Below are 11,351 nucleotides of genomic sequence, written 5' to 3'. Positions count from 1 at the left end.
ATTCCTGGAGAAGGGAGAGTTCTGGGAGAGAATGCCAGGAGAACATCTGCCTCAGACCTCCTAGCATTCAGCTCGTCACGGATGAGCGATGACATCCCAACAGAACATCGGAAAGTCTACGGCATCCCCCTGTGTTTATCTCACTAGTAAACATACACACGCATGTGGTTCTACTCATGTTTGCATTTTACTGCAACAACACATTTATCACAACAGTGTAAACCACTTTCTCCGCGGCACACCAAACCAAACTCCCCTTGGGATTCAAAAAGGGTTTAAAGTGCATCCTCACTAATGTAGACATTTAAATGTTTCCTGAAAGTGCATGACGTCTAGTTTTCTGTATTTTTGAAGAGTAGATTTCACAGCACTTATGGACTTGTCGGCTGTACTGTTTCTCTGTTTTGTAGCGAAGGGGCCATGGTACTAGCCTCAGAGTAAATGTAGGAAGTTCAAGACATCTATTTTTCAAAGTAATGAGCAGATAGTTTACAGCACGCACAGACTTGTCTGCTGTACGTCTCTGCTGTGTAGCTAGCGAGGGCCATGGTATGAGTCTATATGGGTGAATGCAGGAGAACTGCCTGGTCAATAGGTTCCATCTGTGTGTCAGGGTGTCAAATGACAACACTCACATCCATTTGGCTTCTGGGTCAATTAAGGCAGTCTCAGGTCACTAATAGGGCCCTAATGTGTCCCACGCCCCGGGCCGTGTGTGTTACCACCACCTGAGGCCATCTGCTTCAGTGACTCTCCCTTTCACAACACCCCATATAAAGGTCCATGTAGGTGGGATGGTCCGTAAAATCACCCCCCACACCCCCACCGCTAATCACAGGGTTTTACAGACCATCCCACTTACATGGATCTTTATATGGGGTGTTGTGAAAGGGAGAGGAGGGGGGTGAAAGGGTCAGAGCACAGCTGGATCTAGGTTACCCAGATACGTTCCACTATTTTCAATGTTGGTTTCCTTCACAATCAGAACTGGTTGCCAGGGGGAAATGAGCTGATAACCAAGTGCCCAACACCACTGAGTGATGGATGAATCAGGAAGTATTGTCATGGTTTCAGAAAGGCGACTTCACGGACGGGTTGAAAAACTGATGTATAACACATTTGATATGTCAATTGAGACACAAAGGATAATTTTTTACTTTGTCTCCTCAAAAATGTTGACACAACACAACCATTGTGGAGGCAAGAACGCAGGCACACCATCCCAGTTGGTATGGTATTAGAGGACGTGGCAGACGGACTTAATAACTTCTTACCCTATCATTCTTTTTCCTTTCATTTGCATTATGGGATTATCTCATTCTTGGCACCAGTCAAACGTCTGACTCAGATGATGATGTCATTAATCTGTTGGTGACTGGATTATAGATGGCCTTTCTTTCTTTGTCATCCTCTTTCACTCACTGTCTAAATCTGTCCTTGTTTAAACTTAATCTAAGAGACCCATTTTCTCACCCCGTTTATCTTCTGGATCTGCAACCGTGGGAGGTGGGGGGGAATAGCAGTGAGGAAAGACACGCCAAAGAATCTGGTTTACATTGGGGCTTATATTGCCTTTCCTGACAATTGTAACGACATCTAATCTCGACTTCCTCTAAATAATGTTCAAAAGCCGCAGGGCCAAAGAGCCAGATTCCGACAGTTAGACTGCTAAGTGGATTTATTTGGGGCTGTTTTGCCCCTTTGTAATTCACACTAGAGCAAGCCTGAGCATGCCACTGTTGTCTCCATACAAAACTGAAAACAAACAGACAACTGCCTCTCCAGACCAGATGGGTCGGTGTTGTGTGTCACAGGGGAGTGTGATTAGCAGAGTTCCTGGAGTGGGAACTGCCAGAGGCTTCACCTTTTTGACCGACTTATTTACTTATCAAACCACATTTTATTTATCACATGCACTGAATACAGTGAAATGCTTACTTACACGCTCTTTCCCAACAATGCACAGTTAAATAAGAAAATGAAAAACACATGAGGAAATATACCACACAAGAATGAAGCTATATACAAGGAGTACCAATACCTTATCAATGTTCAGGGGTACGAGGTATTTGAGGTAGATATGTACAGTGCCTTCAAGAAGTATTCATACTCCCCAACCCCCCCCCCCCCCCCCCCCCCCCCACAAATTGTTTTTACAAAGTAGGATTAAAATTGATTGCAATTTTTTGTCAATGATCTACACAAAATACTATGTAATGTCAAAGTGGAAGAAAAATTCTAACATTTGTATAAAAATCATGAAAAATAAACTTAATATATATTCATTAGATAAGTAAGCAATATATTGCAGTCACATTTGGCAGTGATTACAGCTGTGAGTTTTTCTGGGAAAGTTTCTGAGAGCTTTGCACACCTGAATTGTACAATATTTGCAAAAATTCTTCAATCTCTGTCAAATTCGTTGTTGATCATTGCTAGACAGCCATTTTCAAGTCTTGCCATATATTTTCAAGCTGATTTAAGTCACAACTGTAACTAGGTCAGCCATGAACATTCAATGTCATCTTGGTAAGCAACTCCACTCCAGTGTATATTTGGCTTTGTGTTTTAGGTTATTGTCCTGCTGAAAGATTCATTTGTCTCCCGGTGTCTGGTGGAAAGCAGACTGAACCAGGTTTTCCTCTAGGATTTTACCTGTGCTTTATTTTTATCCACCCAGAGAGCGAGAGAGATGACCAAACGGGAGAGAAATAGAGAGAGCAGGAGAGAGAAAAGGAGGCATGTGGAGATTAGTGGCTTTTCCGTAAGGAAATATTTGGTTTTTGTAACCACACATCCTCAGGATAGTGGAGCCAACCCATAAACAACTGAATGTATAGCAAACAAGGGGAAGTAACTATTTCAGTAGAACTCCCATGGTATTATTGCATTTTAACAGATACTCTTATCCAGAGCAACTTACATAAGCATTTAGGGTTAAGAGCCATGCTCAAGGGGCACATTGACAGATTCTTCACCTAGTCAGCTCAGGAATTGAACCACTGACCTTTCAATTACTGGCCCAACACTCTTAACCACTACGCTACCTGTCTCCACAGCCAGGAAATCTGACAAGCAGCTCTTCATATAAATCATTATATCAGCTGCTTCAGCGCAAGACAAAACATAATAGAGAAACTGTAGTTTGGATGTGGGAGATGTGACATGAATGAGTGGGTCACAAGGTTGGGCTCCATTCAAATTGAAGGCAGTCAATTTAGGAAGTGATTTGAATTTAACATTCAGAAATGTAAATACTTTTGAAATAAATAGTTTCTACTTTTCAGTTTATTGAGAAGACATTGAAAATAAATGCATTTTTTTCTCTCTCAAAAAAACTTATGACAAGCATAACCATAGCATGATGCAGCCACCACCATGTTTGAAAATATGAAGAGGGGTACTCAGTTGTGTGTTGTTTTGGATTTACCACAAACATAATGCTTTGTATCAGGACATAAAGTACATTTCTTTGCCACATTTTTTGCAGGTTTACTTTAGGGCTTTATTATTTTGGAATATATATCCTGTACAAGCTTCCTTCTTTTCAATTAGGTTAGTATTGTGGAGTAACTACAATATTGTTGATCCATCCTCAGTTTTCTCCTATCACAGCCATTAAACTCTGTAACTGTTTTAAAGTCACCATGATGAAATCCCTGAGTTCCTTCGTCTCCGGCAACTGAGTTAGTAAGGATGCCTGTATCTTTGTAGTGACTGGGTGTATTGATACACCATCCAAAGTGTAATTAATCACTTTGCCATGCTCAAAGGGATATCCAATATCATTTAAAAAAACATTTTTTACCCTTCTACCAATAGGTGCCCTTCTTTGCAAGGCATTGGAAAACCTCCCTGGTCTTTGTGATTGAATCTGAATTTGAAATGCACTGCTCGACTGAGGGACCTTACAGATAATTGTATTAATTTATTTAGGCTTGCCATTACAACAGGGTTGTATACTTATTGACTCAAGACATTTCAGCTTTCATTTTTAATTCATTTGTAAACATTTCTAAAAACATTATTCCACTTTGACATTATGGAGGTATTGTGTGTAGGCCAGTGACACAAAATCTCAATTGAATCCATTTTATATTCACGATGTAACACAACAAAATGTGGAAAAAGTCAAAGGGTGTGAATACTTTCTGAAGGCTCAGTACTGGGCCATCCCCACCACCCTCAGTAGTTAAGGGCGGTGCAGTTGCCATACCAGGCAGTGATGCAGCCAGTCAAGATGCTCTCGATGGTGCAGCTGTAGAACTTCTTGAGGATCTGAGGAACCATGACAAATCTTACTTACTTAGGGATTCTATTCCTCCTAGAGCATAGGCCACCAACAAACTTGACAGAAAAAGGCCACTCCTGGGTTTCAGACTGGAGGTTCAGATATTTGCAGAAGTTTGACGGTCTAAACAGCAGTCAGGGGATCACAAGCAATAACCATGTTTCATGATAATGTACTGTATTTGGTTAGAAAAGTGCGGGTTGCAGGCAGCCTGAGTGAATTTTGCTCTGGAAGTTAATGACATGATCTACCCCAGCAATAAAGCCTTCAAATGCACTGAATGATTATGGAACAAAATGTGAACCCCTCTGGGAGTTAATTCCCCATCTCTGACTCCCTTGTTAGGTTTGACACCTGGCTGTGAAAGATGATTGACTGGCCACCCGGAGATCACAAAGATCAATGGAGTACAGGAAGAGAGGTGAACTCTAACATCTCACTGTAACACACCAGGTTTCCTGCCACACTGTGAAAATTTGAGCCAAAATTATGACCGAGCCATATATTCCTTCTGTTGTGTAGTATTTACATGTATACATACACACACACACACACACACACACACACACACACACACACACACACACACACACACACACACACACACACACACACACACACACACACACACACACACACACACACACACACACACACACACACACACACACACACACACACACACACACACCCTTTGCTTGACCGTTGTACGTAATACTTGACTAGAGATGCATTAGGTAAGAAAGTAAGTATTTCACAGGAAACCACAGACATTATTATCTTAAAGTTAGAAAGGTTCAGAAAACTTGTTTAGCTCTTCGCTACTCGCTGAATGATTATATAATAACATGGTTTCCTTCCTCTATTAAAAGCCAAACAGACAGACACTGAAGAGAGGGTGCTGTGAAAAATGTCCAGGATGATGTCATGGTTGTCATGAAACAAGTTAGAACAGTTGCTATGTGGACGCCATTACATCAGCCAGACACAATACTATGTTGTTGACGATACTAAGGAGATTACTTTTCCAAGAATCGGGTGAACAAGTCACTAACTGAGAGGAGCTTTTGCCAATTCACACTGCCATGACCTAACTTGAACTACAGATTAAAACCAAGTCAGCTGTAGCCTTATGTGTCTCTACTCAAACGAATGAAAGTCTACTATGAATGCCACATCATCATGACACTTTCCAGTCATTCCAAAATGGCTGGTCATTTTCAATGAAATGCAACGTGTTTATGGCAGACGTTTACACACGGCCACCTGGGGAGGATGAACTATGACCATGGAGGTGACTGCCAGGCAATCCGACTGCATTGCCATCAGAGGAGGCTGGTGAGAGGAGATATAGGAGGACGGGCTCATTGTATTGGCTGGAATTGAATAAATGGAACGGTATCAAACACATCAAACAGGAAAACCACATGTTTGACTCTTCCATTCATTCCATTCCAGCCATTACAATGAGCCTGTCCTCTTATAGCTCATCCCACTAGCCTCCTCTGGTTACCATGGACACAGGCCTGCCTGGACTCCCCCTGTAAGCCAGTAGAGTAGACAGTAATCACTAATCGCCATGTTATGGCTCTCGACTGGCCCCACGTGCAGAGCCCAAATGGAGCACAGCTCATTTACTACAGTCTGGGAACCCCAGGGCCCTTTTGGTTTGTTTACCTACGGGCTTTAGTCAAAGCTCATTACACACAGGTAACTGCCAAAATAAAGCAAAACACCAACATAAAGCGTCTTAACGCGGCATTGGTCTCAACTGATACAGCTGTTCAATGAGCAGGTCTGGTGAATCCATTTGCACTTCATCTTATCTCACTGTGTGGGATTTGATGGTTTTAAGTCCATGGTGAGACCGATAGAGATAAAACACATCCACCACTGAGTCTGTCTTATCCTATAGGATGTTAACTGACCAAGGCAGGAGAGATAACCGTCAGAAAGTCAGTCTGTCTATCACCTCTTTCCCTTCCTGCTCTAAAGAGAGTGATCTCTGGAGAGGGAAACACCTGCGTGTTTGCTTTCCCCTGCTGCCCTCCAAAAGCCGACAACCTTTGGTAAGGCACACCCGGGCAAGGGCAACGGAGAACCCTGGTCAAACATAGTTCACTATATAGGGAACAGGGTGCCATTTGGGACATAGTCAGAGTTCATTGCCCCTTCACTCAACTGGCAAATCCCACCACATTCCTCTGTCTCTTATCTCTCCCCCCTATCGTAAAACAGAGAGAACACCTAGTCCACCGAGGTCACAGGCTGAGGTGGGTGGGTCTGTAGTATTAATGTGCCTGTATTGATCAGAATCAGAATTGCCTTTATTTGTCAAGGAAATGTTAATATACCCAGAATTTATCTTTGCGAAATGGTGCTGCCTGCAACAGACAAAATATACATTTACACATAGTCTACATATAGACAATATAGACGCAGGCTATAGCAGAAAGGTGAACAGGCCAAGGTGGGGTGGGTCTGTAGTATGAGTGTGTGTGCATTAATGCAGGCTAGCAGAAGGGTGCACAAAACAGACAGGCTTGCTCTGCTTGACGCTTCCCTGGATGCCTTGTGAATGACATCATCACAAACCTCTGAGTGATGGAGGATCAGAGATGAGGAAGACAGAAAAGAGAAAAGCTATCTCTGTCTCTTTCTCTCTCTCACTCTCTCGCCCTCTCTTTCTCTCTCCATCTTTCTCTCACTCTCTTTCTCTCACCATGTTTATCTCTGTCTCTCTCTGTCTCTATATATGTCTCTCTCTGACTTCATTCAAAACAGATCCACCTCACATTCTTTCCTTGACCCATTCAAATGAATGGCACAACATCAGATAAAACATGTTTAGAGGCCCCGGCTTTTTCTGAGATTGTTTCCATTTTTGTTCTGTTTGTTTTTATTGGTATCGACACAGCGCTCTTGGAGGTTTTAATGTGGTTTTACTGTAAATACCTCCTCTTGGTAGAAGCTGAAGTTTGGGACAGTTTCACTGCTTAGTGTAAGGGTGCTTTTCACCAATAATAAGACTAAAATGTGAGTTTGTTTGGCTTCTAACATCAGTATTTCTGACTCACTTAATAGTAAATATGAGGCAACATAACATTTAATCAAGAGGATGAAGGATCATGAACAAACTGTAAACCATATTTTTGTTACAGTAAACAAATAATATACACTTCCAAGGGTTTGGCATTGTCATATACTTTATAATGATGGGATGGGACTCACTTGATAAATAATCTTAGGCAACAGAACATGTAGACAAGCGTGTGAGAGGTTTGGCATTATCAGACACTAAGGTTGGGATGGAGGAGTGTCTGTCTGAAGCTGATGTCATCCATCTCTCTCCACTTTCCCAGTGGGAACATCTGCACTGAGGATTAGCCCAAGTGTCTCGTGGGCACACAGTTCTGATGCCCCCCCCCCCCCCCCCCCCCCAGGCCTGGCTGTATAGTATTTATGACTGTTCCCTAAAAACATTGGATAAAGTGCCTTCTACCCACCTAACTTTCTACAGCCTCTGAGCAGCCTAAGTGCCTAAGTCTCAACTCTCATCTGTTTCATAAACCACACCTGCTCTGCTCCACCGGAAATCCTCAAGCCTGTCTTTCTTCTCCCATTGACAAAACTGGAACACTCTAAATACACAATCAAAACAAAAGTTTGAATTCTCAGTGGAGACCGAATGCTGCATCCATTTACTCTCTTTCACTTATTCTTTTGTTAATCATGACAGTTGAAGTGTCTTAAGGTCCCTTTCCCAAACAGTGTTCTGTGTTTGATCAATCAGGGAAGGCTCTGGATCGACTGATCAGCTGTTTGGTAATTAGACTGAAATGGGTCTCGATAGATGGAATCTATGCTATTTCATGTCTCTCGTATTTTAATTGTGTAATTTCCCCCCCCCCTTCATGTTATAGTGATATTTCTATTGTTTTATTACCATTTTCATTATTTTATTTCACTAGTCCTGAGTTGAAGCTGGAAGCCTAAGATTTTCACTGTGCCCTGCAATCACACCTGCAACCCTGAACATGTGACTATTAAACACTCTGAATCTGAATGTTGAGTGATTCCTGGACCTGCACTGAATGGAGGCTATCGGTTTACAGACCACCTACACTTTACTTTCACTACTGGCTCTCTCCCTCAGAGTAACACTGGGGGAAAGGAAATTTAAAATAAAGGGAAATACTTAACATGCCGCCGCCACCCGTAAGCGGCCCCTTTTCACAAGGGAGTGGCCCATGTCACCCCTGTCACCTTTGACACAGTTCACAGCCCCAATTTGCCTCAATTTTAGTCAGAAGTGAAAGCCTGGGGCACCAATCTCATAATCTCATAATCTCATAATCTCATAATCTATCTATCTCTCTCTCTCTCTCTCTCTCTCTCTCTCTCTCTCTCTCTCTCTCTCTCTCTCTTATTCCCTATCTCTGTCCTTCTCTCTCTCTCTCTCTCTCTCTCCTTCTCCCTCCCTCCCTGTCCCCCAGAGTCTTCGAGAGGAAAAACAAACAACCAAGGAGATCTGATGTAAAGGTCTGTCTGTGGGGACAAAGGCACTGCTTCAGTCCTAGCTGACTAAACTCCACTCCATGGTGAAGGAAGTTTCTGATGAACTTCACCAACGGCGTGGAGACGAGACTAGGCTTTGTGAAATCTAGCTCTGACTACATCGATTCGCCCAAGGTCAATACTTTAAAAGAAATATATTAGGAAAAGCCCGCCTTGTACCTATGTTTGTCCTCTGAAGTTGCTTGCCTTTCTTTGTTTGCCGAAATCCATACTTTTCTATAAACGTTCATCAAATACAACCACAGACTGCCCATGTGGCCATTGAATCTCAACAAGGAAACAGTCAGTAGTGGTATTTGATTAACTTCAGTCCCAGTCCCTGTCCAGGTTGTGTTGTCAACAGTGATAAGACCCAGGGCAGTGGACATTGAATTACCCCTCCTGTAATCATAGCAACAGGAGAAAGCCCAGGGTCTGTATACATGAAGCGACTCAGAGTAGGAGTGCTGATTTAGGATCAGGTCCCCCTCTTAGTCATTATGATTTAGAAGGCAAAACTGTGCTGATCCTAGATCAGAACTCCTACTCTGAGAAGATTTGTGGAAGCTGCTGTGGGATCTACCTCTGACCGACATCTACAGTACACTGATCCATCTCTCTGGTGCTCAATCTGACAAACATGTTCACTAAAGAGATGCTGGCTAGCCAGAACTGGGGATATATGGATACATGGTTTAGCATGGTTTAACATACAGTGGTTCCTCAATTAAAAGTTGCGTCATACCAAGGTATAGTGTACGATATGCCGTGCTATGGTGCGGCACTATACCGCAATGGACCTCAATGGGCCACGGCATAACTTAAAAACGTTTAGTTGAGGAACCACTGTCGGGATAATATTATGCATTAGATATAACAGATCAGAACATACTCTGAGCGGTTGTAGTTCTTGATGAAACATGGGTTTTAGAGAAATTGAAGCAGCAGTTTTCCGGAGCCAAGAAAGGTTTTTCTGAGTTAAATGAGGACAGGCTCCGACTCACGTCCACACGTCAACCACCAACTGAGCTGGGATTGATTAGATACAGTATTTTGGCCCAAATTGCCCCCTTTTTCATGTGTGTTGTGTTGTCACAGTACTTGTGTCTCACAGTCACAATAACCATTAACTTGAGTGCTGCCTTGTGCAATGTACTCTAGCAGGCTACCAACATAGTGCTGTGACTCAATTTACTAGAGTTGAGCACCTTTTTTCTCGAGCATACCTGAAAAACAGCATACTTAACTAGATTTCTCTATTCAAACTATCTATACTCCAAAAACTGTTTTCATGTTTTTACTCACTTCAAGAGGTTCTGCAAACCTTGCTTGCTGGAGTTTCTTCTCAGGACAGCATGTGACATGTCTCCTTTCTCCTCTTCTGACCCTCTTTATCAGAATCAAAATATCACAAGTGTAGCTCCTCTTCCTCCAACAGAATGACAGAACCTCTCTGTCTCTTCCAGTCCTGAGCCCAACGGCCAGTGATGAGGTTTCTATAGGACAGATCTCTGTACTCCTCTTTTGTCCCTCAGACGAGAAGGCACATAGACTTTCTGACCTAGCCACACAGACACACACTCCCAGGGCTCCCTCGTCTCTTAGATGCTGGCCCCCACGTAGCCTGTTGAAAATGTGAGGAAAGCTCAGAGCAGCACTCTCTTTCCTCTCACAGAGACAGACTTTAGTCACTGCCCCCCTCACCCTCCTCCTCTCTCTCTCTCTCCTCCTCCTCTTCCTCCCTGCTACATGTGGTTCTTATTGAGTGCTCAGACCGTAGCCCAATATCTTTTTTTCTCCCTTTCCCGTTCTGCAGGGTCATGTGGCTTTCCCTGGGGGAGATGTAAGATGATACCCCCACCCAACGTCCTCCAATCCAGACCCCTAATACCCCCCTGTCCCTCTGTCTGTCCCCCGGGTCCATCCACTAGCTACATCTCAATCTTCAGTCAGATTAGAAAAGATGAAGAAAACAATTGAGGTATTTATGTTTGGGAACAAACAACAGTTAATGGTCCAACACATATATTGAATGCTGTTCACACTATTCGTGTCACACTACTCACTACTCCCGTTCACACTACCTCAAATTACTAATAATCAGTAAAAAAATATTGAGTAGGTTCAGTTTTATTTACCAATCATAAAGTAGTAAAAACATTTTGATTGAACACATTTCATTTATCAAATAGGATTTATTTAGAGGCATGTGGCATTTGGAGAAGTACTGTGTGTCACTTTGGTGGTCCTACTGTTTATGTCCCTTTCCAGCCTATGGGTCTGCTGTCTGGAAAGGGACACTCTCAGTGGGACTTGATGTCAGTAAGGCCAGGTAGAAGATACATGACAAAGTTCAGTTTTCTTGGAAAACTATCAGGGACTATTCTGAACATGCAACAACAGGTCATTGGGGAGTCTCCTGTGCATTCAGTGTGTGTGACAAATGACAAGCATAGCGTCAGCAGACAAGTGGTAGCATAGCGTCAGTCATACACTATTCAAA

General features: G+C 42.8%; 1 protein-coding gene across 2 annotated transcripts in view; it reads right to left on the bottom strand.

The window, feature by feature from the left end:
* LOC120052391 (non-muscle caldesmon-like) overlaps positions 1-10,513 on the bottom strand; it is a 46,077-nt gene extending 35,564 nt beyond the window's left edge. The window contains exon 1 of one of the 2 annotated variants that reach the window (XM_038999265.1): positions 10,154-10,513. In XM_038999265.1, coding sequence (XP_038855193.1) covers positions 10,154-10,212 — 59 coding nt within the window. In that variant the 5' untranslated portion in view covers positions 10,213-10,513. The remainder of the gene's footprint in view (positions 1-10,153) is intronic. The other variant, XM_038999266.1, reaches the window with a different exon arrangement.
* Between the last annotated feature and the right edge of the window lie 838 nt (positions 10,514-11,351).

The sequence above is a fragment of the Salvelinus namaycush genome, chromosome 8 (genome assembly GCF_016432855.1).
Source record: "Salvelinus namaycush isolate Seneca chromosome 8, SaNama_1.0, whole genome shotgun sequence".
Classification (NCBI taxonomy): Eukaryota; Metazoa; Chordata; class Actinopteri; order Salmoniformes; family Salmonidae; genus Salvelinus; species Salvelinus namaycush.
The sequence above is the reverse complement of the archived record's forward strand: the minus strand, read 5'-3'. Positions and strand labels throughout refer to the sequence as shown.